The following is a 24,116-nucleotide window of genomic DNA, read 5'->3' on the forward strand; positions in this document are numbered from 1 at the left end:
GCTAGAACCCCAGGACTCCATTCCAGCTGAGAGCCCAAGGTCCTGGGGTCCTGGTTCTCCTTTAGTCTCCTGGTCTCAGATTAGGAAGGAGGGAAGGAGAGAGGGAGACGTAGTGAAGACCTCTGGGGTCTCTTCCCAGCCCCTTAGTGCAGGGCCCAGGCACTGGGCCTGGCTAGTTGTACCTGGCTCAGCCAGTGGCTTCTCCTTCTCTGTAAAATGGGCTAACATACCCTCCCGCTCCCAGGGTGGCGGCAGACCCTTGCTCACTGGCATTTGCTAAGGATTTACTGGTGGGTCTGCTTCTCCCCCCTGCTAGATGAAAAAACTAAAACTGAGAGAGGGAAAGCCAGGGGCCTGCCCTCCGCCTCCCTTTCCTGCTGTGTGATCAACTCCAGAGCTAATAGGGAATTTTGCTGGTAAGATCCTTGGAATTTAACCCACGGACCAGGGAGACGACATTGGGTGGAGCAGTTTCTGACCCACCCTGAGTCATTTCCTCCCAGGCCCTCGGCTCTCCCCCCGCTGATGCAGGACAAGGGGTCCCCTGGAAGCCTCTAAGTTGGGGCATTCCCTGAGCCCAGTACAGCCAGGCGGCCAGAGCTCCTGGCCTGGTGGGGACGCAGGTGGGCTCGCGGGGAGGAAGCACGGGGGTAGATTAAACAGCCAGAGGCCCAGCCAGCTGTGGGCCTGGGAAGGAGCCCGAGGACTCATCCTGCCCTTGAGTCAACAGGTTATGGGACTGTGGCAGGGAGAGGAGCCCTAATCCCCACCCCCAGACACATGACCACACTTCAGACAGGCTTCCAGAAAACATTCGTTTACCCGTACACTCCAGAGGTGGCCCTGGCAGTCACAGCTCAAAGGCCCCTTTGCCCAATGAACCCCAAGCTCTGGGCTGTCCTGACCAGGACAACCAGCCTGGGAAGTGTGGCACCAAAGGCAAGTGGAGGGGGACAGTGAAGAGGGACAGAGCTGTTGCAGGATCCAAGATCACAATGCTGGTGAGTGGCGGGGGCCATCGGCCCCGGGGCAAAGGCCACTGGACAGACCCAGAGAAGGGATGAACCCAAAATGAAGATTTGGATGAGTCAGGGGGTGGGGTGCGGAGGAGGGCGCAAAGTTCGCCAGAGTCCTCCCCTTCTCCCCCATCAAGTCCGGAGCCCTAAAAAGTGCTCCCAGTGTCCCCAGGGTAGGACAAGAAGGGACCTTAGGTCCACAAGGCATGAGACAGGATCCATAAATTAAATGTTTTTGGTGGCGTGTGCAACAGAGGCCCGGGGAAGGCGTGGCGGCCGGCCAGGTGCCACGGCTACTGGGTCCTCCACGATGGGTGGGCGAACACGATGGGCCTCTTCTTGGCCCAGCGGGAGAACACGGCCTTCTCGGTGATGAAGCGGTGGGCGCTGCGGGGCGCCCGCTCGTGTGCCAGGTACATCTGACACTCGTCCAGCCGGCCCTTCTCAAAGTAGTGGTAAGGCACCGAGGGGTGGCTCTCCTCCCTGTGGGCGGGGAAGAGGGACACGCGTGGGGTACGGAACTCGCCCACCTCCGACCACCTGCTGCCGCCTACCCTGGCCATGCCTCACCGGGGACTCCCACGGAGCCCCATGCCCGCCCCGGGGAAGGCCAGCACAGACAGGGGAGGAGCGGGGCAGCCCACGGATCCCAAAGGCCAGAGTTCAACCCCGGATCTGCCTCTGGTGAGGTGGCTGACGCCGGGCCAGAGGCAGACGCTCTGAGCATAAATAACCCATCTATAAAATGGACATGGGCACGCAAGACCGCAGGTCCAACAAGATCAAGACTGCAAGGGGCGCCGGGGTGGCTCAGAGGGTTAAGCCTCTGCCTTCGGCTCAGGTCATGATCTCAGGATCCTGGGATCGAGCCCCACATCGGGTTCTCTGCCCAGCAGGGAGCCTGCTTCCCTCTCTCTCTCTGCCTGCCTCTCCGTCTACTTGTGATCTCTCTCTGTGTGTCAAATAAATAAATAAAATTAAAAAAAAAAAAAGATCAAGATGGCAAACCGCAGGGACCATGGCAGAGGGCACACGGGCTCCTGTCACCTCATCCACGGGCTCATCAAGCACGCTCCAAAGAGAACGGAAGATCAAGATCAGGGACCCCACTGGCACACTCCACACATCACCGTACTGATGGTGACAGGTCAGATGTGATCTATCCCGGGCGGGCGTATCAGCCGGCGCCCGACAATGCCGTTCTAAGCACTTTGGTAGACTATTCGCTCTCTAAATCTTGCTTCCACCTTCTGGGGAAGCTGTGATTATTTTCTTTTACACATGAGGTAACGGAGGCCCTGGGAGGTGGCATGTCTGGCCCAAAGTCACAGAGGCCGATCATGAAGCTGGGCTCCTTCCCACCAGGCACCGGGCCCAAGGGGTGTCTGAGTTTCGGCTGCCCACTGGGGGGCCCCCAGGCTGAGCCAGGATGGTGGGGGGGGGGGTGGCGGTTGCCCATGGTCCTCCCCGCCCCGGGCTTTCCTCACGCCCAGGACCTGGGCGGCCTGACCTGCAGTAGCTGTCGCTGACCATTCCATAGACCACGATCTCCTCACACAGCTCCAGGGCGAGGATCATGGTGAACCAGCCGGTGCTGAGAAAGGAGCCCGACTGCCTCCTGGGAGGAAGGAGAACGGTCAGCCCGGCCGCTTCCCCGACTCAAGCTGGAGCAAGGGGCTGTGGGACAGACCCCACCTCAGCTCCCTCAGGACACAGCACTCCCTACCCTCCCAGCCAAGGGTCCCCACCTTGACCCCCACAGAGGGGACCCAGGGGGAGGCTGGGGAGGGGACAGAGCCAGCCTGAGAGGAGCAGCAGGCAACAGGTGGAATTGGATGCAACACCAGGCCCGTTCAGCCCCTCACCACCCACACAGGACCGGAGCAAAGCCCCAGATGATGGTGGGGGGACCCTGGTCACAACTTCTGCTCATCTAAGGGACCAAGCCTAGGGAGATGGTGGGAGGCCATAGAGCACAGTGCCTGAAAGTGGGCAAGACAGTTGTCTGGATAGGCACCTGGGTGGCTCAGATGGTTGAGCGCCTGCCTTCGGCTCAGGTCCTGAGCTCCAGGTCCTGGGATCGAGCCCCACACTGGACTCAGACTCCCGGCTCAGTGGGGAGTCTGCTTCCCCCTCTCCCTCTGTCTCTCCCGCTGTCCGTGCTCTCTCCCTCTCTCTCTCTCAAGTGAATAAATAAAATCTTTTTTTTTAAATATTTTATTTATTTATTTGACAGACAGAGATCACAAGTAGGCAGAGAGGCAGGCAGAGAGAGAGGAAGGGAAGCAGGCTACCTGCTGAGCAGAAAGCCCGATGCGGGGCTTGATCCCAGGACCCTGAGATCACGACCTGAACCGAAGGCAGCGGCCTAACCCACTGAGCCACCCAGGCGCCCCGAATAAATAAAATCTTAAAAAGAAAAAAAGATGGTTGTCTGGAGTCAGATGGTCTCCAATTCAAACCCTGAATCTGCTCTATAGTATCAGGTTTGCCCCTAAACCTCTCTGGGGCTTACTGACCCATGTGTGAAATAAGGAGAATTAGATAATTATGGGGAGGGAACACTGTCCGCTCAGCACCTCCCACATTCCCCCATACCAACCTGGGAGCAAGGGGCTGTGTGGGCAGCCCAGCCCTCCACCCTCTCAATACACCAGCGCTACTGCTCTCCTAGCCAAGAGCCGCTCACCTCCACCCTGACAGAGGGCTTATGCGGTGGCTCACTCCTTCAAACTTCATATCTCCCAGGCCCTGTGCTGGCCAGGAACCTGCCATAGCCAGTACTAACATTCACAGGGGAGGGGGCAGAACTGTGAAGAAGACAAGGAGACAAAGGAAGGGGACAAAGAATGTTGGGCAGGGAGGTACGCCTTCAGGCAGAGTGGTCAAGGAGGGCTTCTCTGAGGAGGTGACATCCCATCCAGATCTGAATACCAAAGAGTCAGTCATAGGGAGATATGGAGGAAGAACATTCTAGACAGAGGGAACAGCATGTGCAAGGCCTACTTCTGAGGAAGCCCAGATGGCTGGGGCAGGCTGAATGAGGGGAGATGATGAGATCATAGACAGGCAGGGGCCAGATCATAGGAGACCTGAAGGCCAGGGGAGGGGAGGACATGAAAGTAAATCTGCTGTCAGGTTGAGGGCAGGCCACCAATGGGATGAATTCACTGGGGGCAGCTGGTGCTCAGACAACAGGAGGCCAGAGAGGCAGCAGCGAGAGGGTGCTACAAGGGTGGGGGCGGGGGGAGGAATGGTGACTTAAGTCAAGGTGGCACCTCTGGCACAAAAGGAGAGTCAAGAGCCCACAATATGTGTCAGGTGATGCAATGAAAGGAGTCAGGTGCAAAGCCCAAGCTTCTGGCTTGGAAACCAGAGGCTGGCAGCTGTATTTCCTGAGTTGGGGTGGCGGGGGGGGGGGGGGGGCAGAGCAAGTGTGTGGAGGAGGCAGGGGGGAATCAGCGTGCTCTTCTGAGTGTGGGGTAAAATGAGGTCTTCCATGAAGAGTCCTTAACTCAGTGCCTAGTGCACGCAGAGGGCTGTTCCTACTGTTAACTGTTATTTTTTTATCTGGTAGGGACTTCAGATACCAATCCAGATCTCAGGGAGTATCTCCTCCAGAAGGAAGAGTTCCCCGACATTCTCCCAGGTGGCAATGCTCCCCGATCTTGTGCTTGCAAAGCCAAACAGCCCTCACCACCCCTGGGGACTTTTCATCTATGTGCTGACTCAATGAATGACAGTCCTGCTTCTGTCCCCCATCAGGGGCAGGAGCACATCTGCCCCCAACACAGCTGACCCTCCCCCAGTGCCTGATGGAGCAGACCCTCATGGACAAGAACTCAGTAGAGAAGTCATGTCCCCTGCCCCGCCCCTGCCAGCAGGGAGGGCCCCCCAGCAGGCCAGCGCCAGGCTCACCGGTTCTTGCCCGTCTCGTCCTGGAAGACCTGGTCGCAGTAGGCCATCATGCGCTCAGTGAAGGTGTACACCTGCAGGCCTGGGTACATCTCGGTGAGCTGCAGCAGCGTGCGGTAGGTGCGGCCGCCCAGCGCCCGGTCCATGTGCCTGCCCTGCCCCCACACCACGTAGAGCGTGTCTCGAGCGTGCTGGAAGTAGTGTGAATAGTTGCGCAGCAGCAGAGGCACGCTCGTGTGCGAGACCACGCGCAGGGTGCTGCGCCGGCCCACGTCCGCCTCAAAGCCCACAGTGGGTGCCTGGTTCATGCGTAGGACGCACTCGGCGCTGTCGATCTCAGCGCCCAGGCCCGAGCCCAGCATCTGGCCGGAGCTGGACACCACGGCGCAACTGCGGCACGGGTCTCGGACCAGTGGCTGTGGGGGCAGGCAGAGGGGGAAGAGAAAGGCATGAGAACACGGCGTCCACGGCCCTGATCCTCCACCCAGTGACAACCTCTGACTTTGCCTGACCCCTGTATCAGCTCCGAGTACAGCATCGACCCATTTTGCAGATGAGGAATTTGAAACTGGGCAGGCGGGGGGTACTTTCCTACGGTCCTATGGATAGCCAGGGGCAGGGCTGGGACTCTGTGTTCAGAGCCCCAAGCTTCTTCATTAGCCACATTCATGTCCCCTTTCCCGACAGTTGAGGCCCTATCAGGCCCTCCATCATGGGTTCCTTATTACAGTTACAAGAGCAAATATTTATAAAGCACTTACAGCAATGCCTGGCTCAACCTGGGTGTCATATGCATGTTTGTTAAGTAAACATGAACCCCAGCTCTTCACAGTCACGGTTGGACCTCCCCCTCCTCTACCTGAGCCCCACTCACGTTATGCCCGGTTCATAAGTAAAAGTGGTCTTTAGGGCCACAACAACACTGAGAACTTCCGGTTCTGAGCCTGAATCCTGGCTTGACCACTTCCTCTGTCTCTTGGAGCCTCTATTTCCTCATCTGTCAAATGGGGATGAAAATATTATCTACTTCTCCAGGTTGTGAGGACTCCATTCAAAATGCCTGGAGAGGGGGTGCCTGGTTGGCTCAGTCAGTTAAGCATCGGACTCTTGATCTCAGCTCAGATCTTGAAAAAAAAAAAAAAAAAAATGCCTGGGGAGTGATCAGCACAGACTCAGAGCACAGTCTCTCAAACACTATCTCATTATCTCTTGAAAAGCAGAAGCTGAGCCAACATGCCTGCAAATGTTCCCTGGGGGTCAGAGGTCAGGACTCCCAGAAAAGGACTCGCTCCTTACTCCATGTCTTCGTGTCTTCCTGGGGGGACAGGGGTTTACAGTGGCCTGTATCCCACTCTGGGACATTTTATATCTAACATAATGTTGATTTAGGGACCCACAGGTCCATTTTCCAAAGCCCCAAAATACAGAACAAGACTTCTTTATTCTGTCCGCAGTCCGAGCCTGTCCTGACAACAGGGGTTCTGTTCAGATCTGAGGTCACCTCCAACCCCAGGAAATATTCTGCTTGTCCCACAAGGTCTTAAAAGTCTTTAAAAGGCCTTTAAAATACTTAATTGCAATCAGTCCAGCTCTTTAAAATATTTAATTACAACCAGTCCATTTTTGATACCCCAAACTCGGATTTCTGGCTTCTCTTAAGAAACCCAGAGGAGGGACACCTGGATGGCTCAGTAGGTTAAGTGTCTGTCTTCAGCTCAGGTCATGATCCCATTTGCGTTCTAGGATCGAGTCCCACATCCAGCTCTCTGCCCAGCGGGGAGCCTGCTTCTCCCTCTCTTTCTGCCCATCTCCCTGCTTGTGTGGTCTCTTTAATCTTTAAATAAGTAAATAAGTAAATAAAAGAAACCCAGAGGATCTGGCCACTCTGAGCCCACATTCCCATGAGCTCTGGAGGGTCTAAAACATTCATTGCCCCCCACCTCCTTGTGGAAGATGGGACAGCACCCATCTGGCCCACTCCACCACTGGTCCCATCTGGCCCAACCCCCTGTGGTTTTGTCTCTTGATCAAATATTTACCCAGCACCTGTTGCAAACACAGTCTGTGGACCCCACAGCTGAATCTGCATGGCAACTCTGTAGAGGTAGAACTACAAGATGTTCTCTTACTGATGAGGAGGCAACCGAGGCTCAGAGAAATTAAGACCCCAAATATGTCTCCTCCAAGCCAGGGTTCCTGAACATGCCTCCCTCTGATATGCTCTCAGAGAGCCATCAGTCTCGGAACTGGGAGCTTTCTGTGTTGCTATCAGCATGGGATGCCTTTGCAAACGCTATCATGGGAAGGGGGGGGGCCACTGAAATCAGGGTGAGGGGGTAAAGTACTCCAAACTACACCCGGCAGAGCAAGCATGGGAAGGTGGGTCATCACCCCAAGCACCAGTGTCCCTGTCTCCCCATGACATGACTAGGAGAGCTCTGGGGTTGACACGACTTTTCTCTGCCATCTCTGTCCCAGCAGCAGCCATCAGCACAAGGCAGGGCACACCCAAACACAAACCTCCTGAGTAAATGGATTGTGTGTGCGCACAGTTAATTCTAAAGATACCCAGAACAACGCACAGATCACCATGATGAGACAGCGTCTATCCCCCCACTGAGACGAAGAGCTCCCGATGGCCAGCCACTGGCTCACCATTTTTTTTTTAAATCTCCATTACCGAGCTGAGAGCAGCCAGGTAATACATGTTGAATTTAAAACAAAAACAAAAACACCATTGGGACGCCTGGGTGGCTCAGTGGGTTAAGCCGCTGCCTTCGACTCAGGTCATGATCTCAGGGTCCTGGGATCGAGTCCCGCATCGGGCTCTCTGCTCAGCGGGGAGCCTGCTTCCTCCTCTCTCTCTCTCTCTGCCTGCCTCTCTGCCTACTTGTGATCTCTCTCTGTCAAATAAATAAAATCTTTAAAAAAAAAAAACAACACCATTTCTTCTTAGACCTTGGGGCTCACAGAGGAGAACCGGCTGCTGAATGTCACACAGCTGGTGAGCACAGGAGCCAAGCCTGGGGTCCAGGTTGGCCTGACATAAGCCTGGTTCTCACACCCAGACACTTGGGAGCAGCCTGGCAGCCGGGGCCAACCCTGTCGCCACACAGTGCCCGCCCAGCTCACCTTCCCATCTGGCACGCTGCTGTATCCGCTGAAGTGTAGGGGCCCCGGCACAGTGGGCCTGGAGTTGGTGGAGGGTTGGGGGGCCAGGCAGGAGGCCAGGCAGAAGGGCAGGCAGGCCCAGCAGCATAGCAGGACGTAGGCAGCAGAGAAGCCCAAGGAGCACAGAATGACAAGCAGGAGCCGGCCCTGGGGGAGACAGTGGTCATGGGGTGTGGGTAGGGGTCTCTGGGGCTCCTAGAAGCCTCTGCTGGGCTGGGGCTGCACCCCAGCCTCATGGATCCAAACCCCAGCTCAGTAGCTTCCAGAACATTAGCACAGCCCTGGTCTCCATTAACCAGGGCTTCCTCTGGGCTGCCAGGCTCAGGCTGTGGAGACAAGACCTCTTATTATCCCCATATTCTAGATAAGGAATCTGGGGTACTCGAGGTCGCACAGCAAGACAGCAACAGGACAGGGCCTTAAATCCAGGCTGCAGAGCCCATGCTCGAAACTGGAAGCCTTGGTGCTCTGGGCAGCCTTGGGTACGACCCTCCACTCCTCTGGGCCTGTTTCTGCTTCTGAAATTCTGAAATTCCACGACACTTGCAGTATGGCCGGTAAGGACTGTGATAAAAACGCTCTGTGTACCGTAAAGTGGTCCCCAAGATGGGAGAGCGGCCCCTCAAAAGGGCAACTGTCCTCCTTCAGACCTGGGACCCAGGCTGCCTGTGTGCCCATCCCCTGCCCCCTCCCCCAGCTGCTCAGTGGCCAGCCCCCTAGCTGATGATCTCAATCTGGGTCAGCGGCCCAGGAAGTGAGGGAAGTGTCACTCAAAGAATGGTTTCAATAATTGAAAGCTGGGCCACAGAGGAGGCTCCCACCTCCAAAACACATGTGCCAGAGGCCATCTGAACCAGGAAGCCCTCCGGCCTGTTGGCCCTGCTGGCAGACTCCGTGACCCAGCCTTCAAGGAGGGGCCACAGGAAAGAGGGGACCAGCTGGGACTGCCCTCATGTGTTGGGCCACCCTGATTACCATCTGTGTCTCTCTGGGCTCTAAAATTCTCCCAGCATGCCCAAGGCACAGCTCTCCCCCACCAGAATCCACCCAGCAGCTGTTGGTGCTCTGAAAACCAGAGGGGGGGGAAGCAGCCCCCAGGGTCCCCCCCCCCACCAAGGTGTACCCTACCAGAGGCCCACCCTTTTCTACCCACAAGCCACATCAGCTTCTAAAAATAAATCTCTCTGTGGCCAGCTGTGCCAGGGAGGGGGTTCAGCCCCTGAGGCCTCGGGCTCTGCCTGGCACCTGGTCCTCTTGCCCACAAGGGACTCAGACACCCGAATTCGAGCAGTCGTGGCGGACTCCCCCCAACATCCAGGGCCCTCTTCCTCAACCAGGGGTTCCTGAATAAAGTCAAGAGCAACTATCCCCCTCCCAGGTCGCTGCCTCTCCTGGGAAGCTGCCCTCCAGAATGCTTACAGGACATAGTACTATGATCTCCATGTCACAGCGGAGACCGGCAAGGCCCTGAAACCAGAGAGGGAACACCACTTGTCTGAAGCCTCACGGCCTGCCAGACCAGATCAGCAGGGCTTTGAGACCCGTCTGCCCTTCTCAGCTCAGGAGCAGTGGGTCAGAAGTGAGTCAGTTCTGGGGTGGGAGAGGTTAGGAGGCTGCTGTGCCGGAAGTTCCCCAAGAGCCTTCCTCCTTACACCACTTACCGGGGCCTTCATGCTGCTGCCGCTGCTCAGCAGTCAGGGGGCTGCCGTCTCCAAGGCTCGCGCTGGGAAGGGATGGGGGCCAGGCACCTGCCAAGATCCAGAAACTCAGAGCTGGGTCCTGGGCCTCTGAGGAAACGCCGCAGGGAAACTGAGGCAGCGGAGGGGATGGGCCAGGGTCAAGGCAGATGACTTCCAGGAATCAAACTCCTTAAAGCCCCCAAACACCGGACAACGCGGTCGTAAAGGAGCTGGTATCGAGTGACCTTCGGGGAAACATCCCACCAACCCAATCTCCATTTGTGCTGATGGGGAAGGAGAGGCAGGGAGGGGGAGCCCTCGGCTCAAGGTCACTCGTCGAGTCTGGGTCAGTTAGAACCGGGAGCCAGGAGCCCCGACTGCCGCCCCATCCCTCCTACCTCACTACAAGAGGGATGGACGGAGAGGCCTGGGGCGGGATATTTCCACCCCTCTCCCAGATTCCAACGCCCCCTCCCCCGGCCAGGCGCTAACCAGGCAGACGGGCTGGGGCGCTCCGGCTGCTCTCGATCCGCTGCTCGGAGCTCCATGGCCCGCAAACCGGGCGGTCCGGGCGGGAAGCCGGAGCCCTGGGGCGGAGGCGGCACCGCGGCCGCAGCTTCTGGAGGATGGAAACCGAACGTGAGCCGCCGGCAGCGGGGGCGGGGTCTGCGAGGACCGGGAGGAGCTTGGAGCGCTGGGGGCGGGTCCCGGGAGACGGGGGCGGGACATACGAGCACCGCCTCCGCTGCGGGGGAGGGAAGTGCGTGGCTGGGCGCGGAGCCTCCGGATAGGGGCGGGGCCGGGGTGCCGGGGGCGGAGTCCGAGGGCGCGCTCCTCCCCCCTTTTCCCGCCCTCCCACGTTTCTTCGTAGCTGCTCTCGGGGGTCGGGTGGGCGGCGCGCAGAGGAAAGACCTACGGAGTGTGGGAACCCGCGCGGTGGCTACCCAGCGGTCCGGGCTCGCGTTTCTCCATTTGTGAAACTGGAAGATGGGTGGGAAAATTAAGCAGGGCCTTGGGGTCAGGCTGCCCTGGGTTTCAAGCTCGTAGGATTCCCAGATTTAGCCGGTAAAATACGGGACGCTCAGTTATACTGGAATTTCAGATAAACAATGCATAATTATATTAAAAATCTGACATTACAGGGCACCTGGGTGGCTCAGTGGGTTAAAGCCTCTGCCTTCGGCTCAGGTCATGATCCCAAGGTCGTGGGATCGAGCCCCCACGTCGGGCTATCTGCTCTGCAGGGAGCCTGCTTCCTCCTCTCTCTCTCTGCCTGCCTCTTTGCCTACTTGTGATATCTGTCTGTCAAATAAATAAATAAAATCTTTAAAAAAAAACACTTATAAAAAATAAAAATCTGACATTCCAGTGTAACTGGGCATTCTCTATTTTCTCTGGCGACCCTAGCCACCTGAGCCTCAGTTTTTCTCTATGAAGTGAGGATTAAAACAGCTCCTGCCAGGGGCACCCGGGTGGCTCAGTGGGTTAAAGCCTCTGCCTTGGGCTCAGGTCATGATCCCCCGGTTCTGGGATCGAGCCCCGCTGCTTCCTCCTCTCTCTCTGCCTGCTTCTCTGCCTAGGAAACAGCTCCTGCCAGTGAGATAGAGTTAAGATTCCAACCCTGAGGGCACCTGGGTGGCTCTGTTCCTTATACCGCTGCCTTTGGCTCAGGTCATGATCCCAGCCTCCTGGGATCAAATCCCACATCAGGCTCTCTGCTCAGCAGGAAGCCTGCTTCTCTGCCTACTTGTAATCTCTGTCAAATAAATAAACAAAATCTTTTAAAAAAAAATTTTTTTTAAAGATTCCAACTCTGAGCTATCTCACTGCCACGTATTTTCACCTCTTTGCCTCCCCCTTCCCAAAGTGTCCTCCAAAACCCAACCAATTCAGTCTTGCACCCCTGTAGATGCTGAAATATATTCCATTTGAAGGCTCAGATGGGGTCCCCTGGGAAGTTCAAACTCAAGTGCCTTTCAGGGGCTGGAAAGGGTTGAAAGAACAGATATAGGGCCATACGAAGGAGTGTGCCTGCAGAAAAGTGGAGGGCATGCTTCTCATCTAAAGTGTTTTTTAGGGGCGCCTGGGTGGCTCAATGGGTTAAAGCCTCTGCCTTCAGCTCAGGTCATGATCCCAGGGTCCTGGGATTGACTCCCGAATCAGGCTTTCTGCTCAGCAGGGAGCCTGCTCCACCCCCCCACCCCACCTGCTTCTCTGCCCACTTGGGATCTCTATCAAATAAATAAATAAAATCTTTTTTAAAAAAAATAAAGTGTTTTATGTAAAATGCTCTATGGGCCAGAAAGCTCATTCTACTACCTCCATCACACCCTCCTCTGCAGGACCTTCCCCTGGGATCCAGGCTAGGTTTCTGCTCCGACCCCAGTTCAAATTCCATTTGCCTTTTTCTCAGAGCCTCTAGTGTGGGCGCAATGCCAAGGTACCCATGTTTGGGTATCTGTACCCAGATGAGCAACTTCCCAAGGCTACCTGTTCTGCTCCAGTGCAAAGCCAAGTCGGCCATGCCTCTCCCTGTCCTATGGGGGTCAGGTGACACTCTATGGCAGCCCTGCCCTTGAGCTTCCTTTGAGTACAGGCCCACCTTGTCCCTCCCCCGCAGCCTGGGAACAGCTAGAAGGTAGTGGTCCAAGTTCAATCTCTCTCTTTGTACTCTCCTATTCACTCAAGGCCAGGCGCACAGTGGGTCCCCAAAGCCAGAGTTCTCCTGCATCCCCCCCCCCCAAGTCATCATCCCTCAAGGGTCTCTCTTTGTAGCCCCAACCCTAAGGGGACAAAGGTGAGAAATTCCCTAAGGATTCATTCATCACCCACAATGGCTGGTGAAGTGACCATTCTTTCCCCAAACAGGCAACTCTCTCCTTGTTAGGATCACATGGAGACAAGGACATGCCCAAATGTCCTGGACTTGCAGAGCAGATGAGGATCACACATCCACAGTAGAACTGTCAGTGGGAAGTTCCGCAGGCTCAGATAAAGGTCTTCAGTTTGGTTTGGCAAAAGACCACTCTCTTTACCATGACATACAAGGCCCTGTACGGTGGGAACTTCCATCTTCTTAACCACCTTCTACCTACCCTGGGCATGCTTCTGATCCCCAATCACATTGAGCTCATCCCTACCTCAGGACCTTTGCACTTGCTGTTTGCTCTACTCACATAGCCAGCTCCTTGTTAGGTCAGCTCAAATGTTACCTCTTCAGAAAGGCCCATGCTAAGCACTCTATGTAACACTACATGCCCATCCCTCTAAGTCCCCTTATTGGTCTTTTTCATAGTACCGGTCACAGTCTGAAATCATCCTGTGTACTAACTGGTCCACACACCCACTAGACTCTCAGCTAAATGGAGCAGAGTCTGGCCAGTCATGGTCTCGGCATTTCTAGCAGCTGCACAACACCCAGCACACACTAGAGGCTTGATAATGTCTTTTGAATGACCAAGTGAGGAGAACCAGGAATCCTGGGTCCCCATGAGACCTTGGATAACTCACATTCCCCTCCAGCCTCAAGCTCTGGCTCAGGCCCTTGCCAGAGACCCCAGGTAGGTGAGGGGCTGAACCATCCTTATCTGTGAGTGCAGGGCTTAAAGGCTCTGACTCAGTCCTGCCGGGTCCAGAGCCTGGGCCCATGTATGGCCAAACCCCCCGTTTCCTGCTGTGCAGCCCTACCGCTACTGTGCTTCCTCAACGCACCCACCTCCTGACTGATGGCCTCTAATGTGTCAACTTCCTGCTGAGCCAAAACAAGAAATTCTCTGTGACTTGGGCCAGTTCGGAGAGCTTGAATAATCATCCAAGGTCACCCAGACCACTCGGGGTGAGGTCAATTGTATACATATTCCAGGAGCCCCCATGCCAGTGCAGCATTAACTTTCCCTGCCCGCTCCCTCCCCGCCCTCCATTTTGCCTCATTTTCTCTGAAGGCTAATGGACCGGCAATGTTTGGTATTAGCTGAATGGCTCTCCCAAGATCCGGTTCCTGTCCTGGGGGTCAGCTCTTGACGCACAACATCCCCCCTACCCAACACATTGTCCCTCCTACTCCGAACTCCGGCCACAGTGAAATGTTTCTTTCTCTCAAGTATCAGGCTCTCTGTCACCCCAGACCTTTGCCGTGGTCTGCCATGGCAGACCCTCCCAGGGCTGCATCTGACTCTTCTGGTCTCAGTCAAGAAGATAGAGCCCCACCTTCATCCAGTTATTAGGGGGAGGCCCCTTCCCTCAGCATAGTGCCCCCAGGCTCCTTCATGAGGCTGGGTCACATCAGGCTGCTTCTGTCGCTCTCTCTCCCCAGGCTCTGTGAAGGTGGAATCTGTGAATCTTGCCCCACCCCTGGTTCCCATCACCCAGGAGAGGGCCTGTCACATGATAGGAGCTCAATAAATATTTAATGAGTTAATGAAGTCATTTTCATCCTTCCTATTGTACAGATTAGACCACTGAGGCACAGAGAGGTTTAGCACCTTGCCCTGGTCACAAACACTCAGGCCCCAGAGCAGCTCTAGAGGAAAGGCCTACTTGGGTATGGTGGGATTGGACCAGGGTCAGAGGCCAGACTGGAGTTTCCTGGAGGAAGGAGAAGGAATGATCAGAGGCCATGCACATACTGAGTTTCTTTGCTCCTGCTAATTTCCATGCTGCCATACCCTTGGTCTGACCCCTACTCCCACTTCACAGATGAGAAAAATGACTCCCGGTATAGGGAAGAGCTTACTCAAGTTCAATGGTCAGCCTCAACACAGTGTCTTCTAGAGATGCCGGCCCCTCAATCCTCCCCCTTCTCCCACCTGCATCCCTTGTGCAGGACCGAGGGGGAACACCCCAAAGGGAAACCAGTGATCAGTAGGTAAGGAGGAGGGCTGAGTGCTTGGGCAGGTCTTTCCACTTACCCAATAGCAAGCCCCTTAAAGTCTCTGGGCCTCAATTTCCCCATCTGGACGACAAAGGCGCTTGGCTGGAGCCTTCAGCCTTGCCCCCTTCCCCAAAGCAGGAGGCCAGGGCTGAGGGAGCTGGCGGGTAAGAATACAGGCTCCTGAGTCCAAAAGGCAGAGTCGAGTCCTGGTTCCAGCATTTATTGCTGAATGATCTTGCTCAGTCCCTTCACCCCCTGAGCCTCCATTTCATGGTCTGTAAAAAGAGAATAATAGCTTTTTTTTTTTTTTTTTTTTGAGGGTTAAATGAGCTAACGTAGGAGAGTCCCTGGCACAAGACCAACACGGCATCGCCACCAAGTGAGGCTGTGTTGTCATGGTATTAGTTAGGGGGATACTGCCCTCTGGAGGCCAAAGGCGGAACGGCAGGCGAGGGGAGCCCAACGCTGGTTCCTGGCATGCGCCCATTGTCCAGATGCGGAGAGCCGCGAGCGCGGGTCACTCGGTATGTGCCTCCACCCACTGGCAGAGGCGACGGGCGTAGCGAGCGGGGCTGACGGTAGAGAAGGTCCGGCCCGGGTAGCGCAGCGTCTTCCATAGGTGCTCCAGCCTCTTGCGGAGCCCATAGACCGTGGCCAGATCCACGAGGCCCAGGAAATAGCGTTGCTCCGGCCCGTCCAGGATGTGTAAGGCGTTGGGGGAGTCAGGCAGCAGCCGGCGGTTCTGGGATCCCGGCTCCTCCGGGCTTTGTACCCCTCGCACAGACCTGGCGGCCGACAGGAGAGTGAGGCTACTGCCTCCTCCAGGGGGCCCCAGCAGCCACGGGGCGCCCAGGCAGCATTCTGCGCTGACCCTGCTCTTCCTCTGTTCATTCCCACAACTCCTGGGTGCCAGGCCTGTGACGTCAGATAAACTGGGAGGCTGAGTAAGGTGTAGACGACGGACTAGAGCTGTTCATTCTGTAGCCACTAGCCACATGCGGCCACGAAGCCTTTAAATGTGGCTAGTCCCAACTGAGGTGCGCTGTTAAGTGTTAAATACATGCTGAATTCCCAAGACAGGATGAGAAAAAGAGTGTAAAACACCTCATAATGGTTTATATTGATTTGACGACGAAATGATAAAAATTGGGGGTGTGTTGAATAACAAATATATATATATTTTTTAATTATCTTTACCTGTTTCTGTTTACTTTTCTAAAGAGGCTAAATTTTTAAAGAAAATTTAAAACCACATGTGTGACTCACATTACATTTCTTTCTTTTCAAAATTTATTTATTTGAGAGAGAGAGCACGCACAGAGGGGAAGGAGAAGCAGACTCCCCACAGAGCAGGGAGCCCGCCCCTGGCCCCCGCCTCCCCCGCAGGGCTCCATCTCGGGATGCCAAGATCAAGATCGCAGCGAAAGGCAGCCATCTAACCGGCTAAGCCCCCCACCCCGCCCCTCGCATTGCATTTCTGTTGGGTGGTGGCGCTCTAGGACTTTTGGGTCACACAGACACTGGCTCCTCATTTACCTACCATATGACTTTGGCTAAGTCTGGTATTGGGGTGTTTCCTAAACTTCTGTTTGGGGTCGTCCAATCCTGGAGGTTTCAGGGAGGCAGAGCTGAAACTGTGTGAACAAGGTTCAGCCCCAGTTTATAGATGGTGTGAGGGGGCGGTTTGCCTTCTAAATGTATCCCAAATTGGAAGCCGCTTTTGGCTGGGCCCCAGTCCCAGCCAGAAGCAGGTTCAATTCCCTAATTCTGTCCTCTGGGAGGTGGAGGGGAGTTGGGGAAGTGTCGCTGAGACAAATAAGCCAATGAGAGACAAGCCCTGCCCAGACATCGACCAATCAGAACCCAGTGGTCTGGGTGCCTGGGCAAAACACGGATGCTCTTTGCCGTGCGCCTTGGGGATGGGGGGTGGGAGGCGAAAGTTTATCCTGAAAGAGGGGCTGGGAACTGGTAGGCGTGGGCCTGGGGCAGTGGGCACTTACCAGCCAGCATATTTCAATATGACAACAGCCATTATAAGCGAACTGGGGTTTACTGGCTGAAAGATGACCGAAATCTAAGCATCAGCTGGGGATAGAGGGGGCAAAGGAGAAGCTAACCTAGCTTGGATAGTCAGACCTTGGGGGGCAGCGGGGAGGGGAGCGTGTCTGAGACCCAAGGCAGGATTCCACCCTCTGGTCAGGATGTGTCCAGCCAATATGTGGGGAGCCCATAACCTGGATTCAGCCCACACCTCACCCATCTCCAAAGGGTGGGTTGGGGGGCTGGGTGAGAGAATGTCACTTTTGACTTTTCTACCCACCAGATGATTGGACTTCTTTCCTTAATGTGCCTTCCTTAACCCCTACCTTATTCTGTTCAGCCTTGGAGGACAGAAATCCAAGTAACTAACCAAATACTAACATGAATCCTCAGGAGCCATTCTGCCTCCTCACTTACCCTCTCTGAGCCTCAGTTTTCACATCTCTAAAATGGGAATGAGCCCACCTTAATGAGGTTCGTGGTCAGCATGCAAAGAGCAACAGATACTACTATAAAGCAGGGGACAACATGATGGTGGAGCTAATGGTGATGCCCTTAGGGTCCTAGAAGTGGAAAGACTGGTTTAAAGGTCAAGGGCTTTGTTGGGTGCCTGGGTGACTCAGCTGGTTAAGCATCTGACTGCAGTGCAGGTCATGATCTCAGGGTCCTGAGACAGAGCCCCACGCTCAGCAGGGGGTCTGTTTCTTCCCCTCCCACAGCCCCTCCCCCTGCTTATGCTCTTTCTCTCTCAAATAAATAAATAAAACCTCTCATTTTATTAATAAAGGGGAAGGGCTCTTTCTAAAGTAGGAATTAAATAGGTCTGAAAACTGCTGTGAAACCTTCAGTGGCTCCACATCCCCTTCAGGATGGGGAGAATTCTTTACACCAAGAAAAGAATTCTTTTCTTGGGCAGATTCTTTACACCAGCACTGAAGCCCTTGTCCAGCTGGATCTCCCTGGCTCAGTCCTGTGCAGTCCGCACATGCCCACCAACCTTGCCAACCAGGCTTCGCCAGCCCTCTACTCTTCCTTCTCCACACACACGCACGCACGCACTTTCCAGTCTCTAAGCCTTTGTGCGGTCTCCCCTCCCCCCATCACCCATCTCTCTCCTGCTCTCATCACCTCATTCTTGCCCTCGCCCCTGTAGGGGGGCCCCACCTGACCGTGCGGAAGAGGAGGCTGCTGCCCGGGCCCCTCTCATCCTCGTGGAGATGCTGGAAGGCCATCAGGAGGCTGTAATCGAGCACGTTGAGCTCCCGGAGGAAGGCGGTGTCCAGTTCCATCTGGTGGAGGAGCCAGCTCCGCTGGGGCCCTGCGGGAGCATCAGTGCCCCCACCTGAGTGCTCCTCATGTGTCAGGCAAGGTGCTGAGGGCTCCACACATCTCTGACCCAAGAGGGCAGGTGTCATTAACGGTCCCATTTCACAGATGAGGAAACCCCTCCACGATTTGCCCTGGTTGTCTAGCTCATACAGCGTGGAGGCAGGATTTGAACGCTGCTCTGTCTGACTCTAGAATCCCAGCTCTAAACGGTTCAGGCAGAGGGCAGGGCCGGGGACACCCTTCTCACTTGACCCTGAATGGAGGAAAAGAAGGCACAGACTGTCTCCATGGCTCACCCAGGTCGATGGTCTTGCCTTGAAAGTTGAGGTCCTTCAGCACCAGGACAAGGGGGCTACCTTCGGGGGCTGGCTCCACCCATCGGCTCACCTCACAGCCCTTTATGTCATACCTGTGAGTGGGGGGTGGGGTGACAGAAAGGGGGCAACAATTCAGCATTAGACAGACTGACACAGAGGGGGAACCAAGAAACAAGAGCTTCTGCTGGGCGGATGTTTGAACCATCATCACAAGCCATTCCATTATTGTCCCCACGTCAGAGATGAAGAAAAAGGCTCAGAGAGCTTCTTTGACTTGCCCAAGACCACACAGTAAATATAGGGCAGAGCTGGGATTTGAACTCAGGCTTTTGGAAGCCCAGTCCAGGCTTTATCCCTGCCTGCACCTGTCTCTCTGCACCTTGTCATCCCTGGAAGTGTCCCCCACAGGAGGTCCAAGCCTAGACTGCAGCCCCAAGAAGGGCTTGTGGGAAGTCCTCCGCGGAGGCAGAGGGTTTGAATCTTTGCTCCTCACATAGTAGTGGTGTGGGCCTCCCCCTCCTCAGCTTCTCATCTACAAAACAGGGATGATAACCACCCCTGCCCCTCAGAGTTGTTCTGGGAATAAAGTAGGCAATAAATGAAGACTCCCCAAGTGCTCAAGGGACGCTGGTGGTGCCTATCTCTGTCTCCGATCCCCTGGGAGATCTCGGGGATGTGCCTCCCATCTTCTCCCTGGGCCCCAGCTTCGCATCGGCTAGTGAGAATGGGTGCTTCAGGTGGCACACTCGCCTCTCGGAGATGCGACCGGCGGGGTAGAAGACGCTCAGCATGATGATGAAGAATTCCTGGGGATGGGGGTAGGGAGTGAGGGACGACAGGATCTCACCCTCTAGCCGCCCCCTCTAGCCCGGCCCCCTCGCCTCGGCCTCACCCACCTTCTTTCCCCGTGCCACCCGCAGACTGTGCACTCCTGGAAGGGGAGAGGGCGCCAGGTCAGGGGCCCCCAACTCGACAACCCCTGGTCCATCCCGCCCTAGGCCCAACTCCGGGCCACGCCTCCTCCTCGAGGTCCCGCTTCTCCCGAGCCCTCCCCTCCAGGCCGCGCCCCCGGACCTCTGCCCTAGCTAGGGTGGATGCCCCGACTGGCCCCGGGCTCTAGGCAGCCCCAGAGAGGCGCGGTCCTCAGGCGCGACCCCACCCATATGCCCTCCCGCCGCGGGACTGGGCGATCCGACCCCGCCCCCTTCGGGAGGCCCCGCCCCAGGGCTCGGCGCGCGCCCACCGAGCCCGCCTTTCCTCTCCCCCCACGTCTAGGACACGCCCCCCATGGAACTCTGCTCGCAGCCCGACCCACGCGACCAGCCGCCGGACCCGCCCGCCCAGGCTCCGGCTCAGGTCCCCAACGCCCCCCATCCTGGGAGCCGCCCCACTCCTTGGCCCCCTCCCCAGCTCGCTCTCGGTCTTCTGCGCTCCCCACCGCCCCCCTTCCTCCGTCCCGCAGTCCCTGGTCCCCGGCCAGTCGTACCCAGCAACCGGGCAAGGAGCGAGTGTGGGTGCCTCTGCAGATGCTGCACGTAGCGGGGCAGGTGGGCGAGCAGCGCCCGCACCTCCCGACGCCGCTGGGTCTTCAGGAAGAAGCGCTGGTCGTGGCTGTGGGGCGGAGAAAGAGGTCACTGGTCAGGCAGGGCTGGAGCGGCCCCGTTGGGCCCTCTGCCGGAGTGCGGATCTGTCTCCCCTTGTCTGGGCTTGAGGCCTTCCCGCCGGCCCTCACCTCGCCCCGGTCACCCCCCGCCCTCACTCTCCTCCACCTGACCTCTAGCTGGCCCTGACCGTCCCTGACCTGGCCATTCCATTTCCTTTCCACCCATTCCCGTTCCCTCCACCCAGGGACACCACTCCCACCCCTTCCCCACCCCTGCTGCCAGCTCACGACAGGAAGAAGCTGGCCTTGCTCTTGGAGGTGCTGAGGAACTGCAGGTAGGGGCCGCCGGGGCCTAGGGCTGCCTGATAGTCCTCCTCGGCCAGGCCTAGGGAGTGGCGCAGCCAGGCGAAGGCGGGGCCAGCCAGGGTGCCCAGCTCAAAGCCCTGTAGGAGAGGAAGAGCAGCCCCAGCAGTGTCCACAGGGGCCCAGGTGTGTGCTGTAGGCCCTGGCGTGGGAGGATCAGGGTAACCACACTCTTTCTGCAAAGACCTGAGGCAAGCCAGCCCACCCATTACACGGATGGGGAAACTGAGGACAACAGAGAAGGAAGACCAGGACACACCCCACCCCATGCAGCAGTCTTGGGCTTCCTACCTCGTGGACCTGGGTCAGGACCTCAGAGAAATCCTCCTCAGTAGGCGGTCCCTACAGGGAGGGGTGGAGGGGCTCAGGTCAAGTCTTAGCCCCACACTGCCAGCTCCAGGATCTCCAAGAGTCCTGCCCCTGGCCTCACCCCCTTCCCTCAATGTGATTGCTCCAGCAAACAGAGACCAGAACTCAGAGCTTTGTCCATTCACCGAGAAGTACCTGTTGGCCAAGTAAAGCCATCCCAGTGAAAGGGGATGGCCTTAAAGCCAAGGGACCTGCCTGATTCAGTGTGAGAAGGGCAGGATCAGAGAAGGCTTCCCAGGGGAGGTGACCTCTAAGCTGAAATCTGAAAGGGGGTGGAGAGGAAGAGCATGATGTTCACAGCAGGGGGAACAGCATTGGTGGTCACCAGAAGGGCAGGAGAGCTCAAGTGGTTGAAATAATTAAGGGAGGGAGGGCGTGTGAATGCAGCTGGACAGTTGGCTCTTGGACTCGAGCCAGCAGGATCCTGAGGCCGTGCTGAGTACTGGGGAGCCATGGAAGATTGTTAGGCAGGTGACGAAATTTAGAAGACTGTCCCCCTTCCTCCCCCCACCCAGGCTCCTACACTCTTCTTGGACCTCTAGTTCCCTGTGCCAGGACTTGACCTGTGGGATGCGGTCATGCTGTACACTGTGCACATGTGTGCACACACACAAAAACATACATGCTCGCCCTGGCCTGTCCAGCTGCTGAGACTGCAGTCGGGTGACCCTTTCTGCTGAGCCAGCCTGGCCCCAGCCCTGAGCTCCGGGAGGATGGGCCAGGCTGGCGGGATGGGGGTGGGGTCCTTTCTCAGCCGTGCACCCTAGCAAAGCCAGGAGGGCATCAGAGACCATGGAGTACAATATCCACCCCACACCCATTATACAGATGGGGGCACTGAGGCCCAAAGAAGCAGAGGACCATCTAGAGTCACACAACAACCACCTGGGTGAAGGGGTTCCTTACATCCCTAGTACAGACTGCACTTTGCGGCTCTCTGGTCTCAGCCCCCACCCCAGCATGTCCCTCTCCCCCTGAACTTAGCCCCTGATTTCCTCCTCGTATAGCCCTCTCTGATCCCCGACCCTGCATTATGGGCAGGACCTGGCCCCCAAGTGGTCTTGCCCTCAGTACCAGGGAGGCAAGGGACACCGATGGGCCACTCACGGTGGGCGGGTGGTCCATGGAGACCTGGGTGGCAGCCCACAGCCCTGCTTGCATCATGCACGTCAGCTGGTGCAGCTCGTGCCCCGGGCCAATCTCAAACAGGCCTCGGCGAGCCTGCTTGTCTCGGAGGCGCCAGAGGAGGCCACGGCGGCCAGACGTCGAGGTGGCTGCTCTGCATCCAGCCTCTGGGGAGGGGGCCAGGACCTGGTGGCAGAGGCACAAGGAGAAATGAGCACATGGAAGCATCCCAGAGGGGAAAGACCCAGGTTTGAGTCCCACCCGCAGTACCTGTGAGCCCTCCTATTATCGCTCTCTGCTTCAGTTTCCTCTGTTGTCAAACAGGGATAACGCTGCTACCCCACCTCACTGAGTGTTGTGATGGGCCACGCAGTGCCTGGTGTGCAATCAGCACCCAGGAGATAATTATTATCAGTAGGTAGAGAATGCTTTCCGCAGCCAAACCTGTCTCTCACCAGCTGTATGATCTTAGGTAAGTCACCTAACCTTTCTGCATCTCCTTTTCTCATCTGTAAAATGACAACTCTAGTAACTCCTTCGTGGTGGCAGTTTGATATTTGCTCCAGGCACAGGAACCCTTGATAGTAGGAGCTGTGACGCCAGGGACTCGGTTTCACTCATCTATGCGGAGTTCCTCCTGGCTGAGCGGAGGGTTAGCTCGAAGCTGAGCTCACAGCCGCTGACCCATTAGTAGTGAGCACCCACCATGTGCCCAGCACTGGCCGAGAGCTTGACTAGCTAACAGCCCTAGGAAGGAGGAGCTTTTTCCCCCGCGATGAGAAAACCGAGGAAGTTCTCTGGGGACACCCGCCAGACTTCCCCCTCCATACCTGCGGCCCCGTGTGGGGCGTGTCCTGGTCCCCGCCCAGTGCTGGACCCCTCCAGGGCTTGGATGGGGGTGTGTCCGCGCTGCACGGGGAACGGAGGCCTGGGTCCTGTCCCACAACCCTTCCCTTTTCTGTCCTCTCTTGGGTCCGCACCTACCTCGTGGGGCCCCGGGCTCGGTGCGGCCATCACCCCGCAGCAGCTTCCCGGGCTCCGGCCGCGTCCCGGTCGCCGCGCTGCAGGAGCCAGTCCCCGCCCCTGCTTCCGGACCGACCAATAGCGCGGTGCCGGCCACGGCTGCACCCAATCCGCGCGGGAGGCGCCGGCCATCGCCTGCGGGTCCCGCCCCCGGGGCTGCAGCATCCTTCAGACCGCGGTCCAGGCCGGGGTGGGGCCGCCGCGCGTCGCTTAGGGTCCCCCAGAGGGATGACCCCCCCGCAGTCCGTCTCCTCTAGTGGAGGGCTCGGGTCTCGGGGCGGGCTCGGGTCTCGGGGCCGCCTGGGGAGGCGGGAAACCTAAATCCAAGTCCCGCCCACCCACTCTGGCGTGAAATTCCCACCGACTGTCCCTCGGGTGAGGAAACTAAGGTCCAGAGAGAAGTGAGTACCTCCAGGTCACACAGGAAGTCCGGGGCATGCATTCATTCAAGGCCTGTTTTGATCACTCACTATGGGCAGGAGCAGCTCTAGGCCCCGGAGATTCAGCGGTGAGTGAGAGGGAGGAACACAGCTGCCAGCGTGATCTTTTAAAAGCATAAATCAGATGATGTCACTCTCATGCTTAAAGCCTCCAGTGGCTTCCCTAGGCCCTGGAACAAAATCCATACCACTCACTATGGCCCTAGGCCCATCTCAAACCACTCTGCCTACCCCCACCAGACAGCCACAAGGAGATGCCCTAGGCATAAAATTCTTTCACACCTGGGGCTTTTACAGGCCCCCTTCCCATTGCTTGAAAGCCTTTCCCCTAGGCTCTCCTTTGACCTATTCTTTCTTGTCACTTTGCCAGACTCAGTGTCCCCTAGTTCTTTTTTTTTATTTAAAGATTTTATTTGACATAGAGAGAGAGCCTGCACATGCACACAAATGGAGGGGTGGGTAGTGGTGGAGGGAGAGAAACAGCCTTCCCGCTGAGCAGGGAGCTTGCTCAGGGCTCCATCCCAGGGTCCTGGGATCATGACCTGAGCAGAAGGCAGATGCTTAACTGAGTCACCGACACATCCCAATGTACCTGCACTCCTGATTACATTACCTTGTTTTCTTTTCTTCATCACACTTAACGCTGTCAGAAATCCTCTTGTTCATTTATTTATTAATTTTCCCCCATCCTAGGGAGCACCAGGAGGGCAGGAACTGTGCTGGGCTCCTTTCTTGGCTCAGTGTCTGGCACAAACTGGTGTCTTGTATGTATATATACGCAGAACCCATTTGAGTAGGGTGTGCAAAGGGCCCCAGAGAATCCCAGGAAATGAAAGGTCGAACTGGAGTGAGACGT

The 24,116-nt window shown here is 56.6% G+C and overlaps 2 protein-coding genes across 7 annotated transcripts; both read right to left on the minus strand.

Annotated features, from left to right (window-relative positions):
* Positions 1-801: 801 nt before the first annotated feature.
* ST6GALNAC4 (ST6 N-acetylgalactosaminide alpha-2,6-sialyltransferase 4) lies at positions 802-10,503 on the minus strand. The gene is made up of 6 exons (XM_082695720.1): positions 10,274-10,503; positions 9,764-9,850; positions 8,064-8,249; positions 4,935-5,347; positions 2,527-2,634; positions 802-1,499 (listed from the first exon to the last, which is right to left on the minus strand). Exons 2-6 carry the CDS (start codon positions 9,773-9,775, stop codon positions 1,310-1,312), a joined length of 909 nt encoding a protein of 302 aa, XP_082551846.1. The 5' UTR covers positions 9,776-9,850; positions 10,274-10,503; the 3' UTR covers positions 802-1,309.
* Positions 10,504-14,168: 3,665 nt separating this feature from the next.
* On the minus strand, positions 14,169-23,338 carry PIP5KL1 (phosphatidylinositol-4-phosphate 5-kinase like 1). 6 transcript variants are annotated; one of them, XM_082695702.1, is made up of 11 exons: positions 23,230-23,338; positions 21,780-21,983; positions 20,595-20,645; positions 20,229-20,383; positions 19,824-19,948; positions 19,234-19,268; positions 19,088-19,143; positions 18,317-18,429; positions 17,856-18,009; positions 14,689-15,436; positions 14,169-14,365 (listed from the first exon to the last, which is right to left on the minus strand). In XM_082695702.1, exons 1-10 carry the CDS (start codon positions 23,260-23,262, stop codon positions 15,169-15,171), a joined length of 1,194 nt encoding a protein of 397 aa, XP_082551828.1. In that variant the 5' UTR covers positions 23,263-23,338; the 3' UTR covers positions 14,169-14,365; positions 14,689-15,168. The 6 variants fall into 6 exon arrangements, with proteins under 6 accessions (XP_082551828.1, XP_082551826.1, XP_082551825.1 ...); XM_082695700.1 differs by lacking the exon at positions 23,230-23,338 and adding an exon at positions 22,782-22,882 and having other exon boundaries at positions 20,232-20,383; XM_082695699.1 differs by lacking the exon at positions 23,230-23,338 and adding an exon at positions 22,782-22,880.
* Between the last annotated feature and the right edge of the window lie 778 nt (positions 23,339-24,116).

This window comes from Mustela nivalis (assembly GCF_964662115.1).
Source record: "Mustela nivalis genome assembly, chromosome: 13".
Classification (NCBI taxonomy): Eukaryota; Metazoa; Chordata; class Mammalia; order Carnivora; family Mustelidae; genus Mustela; species Mustela nivalis.

Excerpts from the sequence above, each read along its gene's own strand:
- ST6GALNAC4 (XM_082695720.1), bottom strand. Across the intron at positions 5,348-8,063 it reads GCAGCGTGCCAGATGGGAAG|CCACTGGTCCGAGACCCGTG; the intron begins GTGAGCTGGGCG and ends CTGCCCCCACAG. Across the intron at positions 2,635-4,934 it reads GACGAGACGGGCAAGAACCG|GAGGCAGTCGGGCTCCTTTC; the intron begins GTGAGCCTGGCG and ends CCTTCCTCCCAG.
- PIP5KL1 (XM_082695702.1), bottom strand. The coding sequence starts at position 23,262 with ATGCATGCCCCGGACTTCCTGTGTGACCTGGAG. Across the intron at positions 21,984-23,229 it reads ACTTCCTGTGTGACCTGGAG|GTCCTGGCCCCCTCCCCAGA; the intron begins GTACTCACTTCT and ends CTCTGCCACCAG. Across the intron at positions 20,384-20,594 it reads TCCTGACCCAGGTCCACGAG|GGCTTTGAGCTGGGCACCCT; the intron begins GTAGGAAGCCCA and ends CCTCTCCTACAG.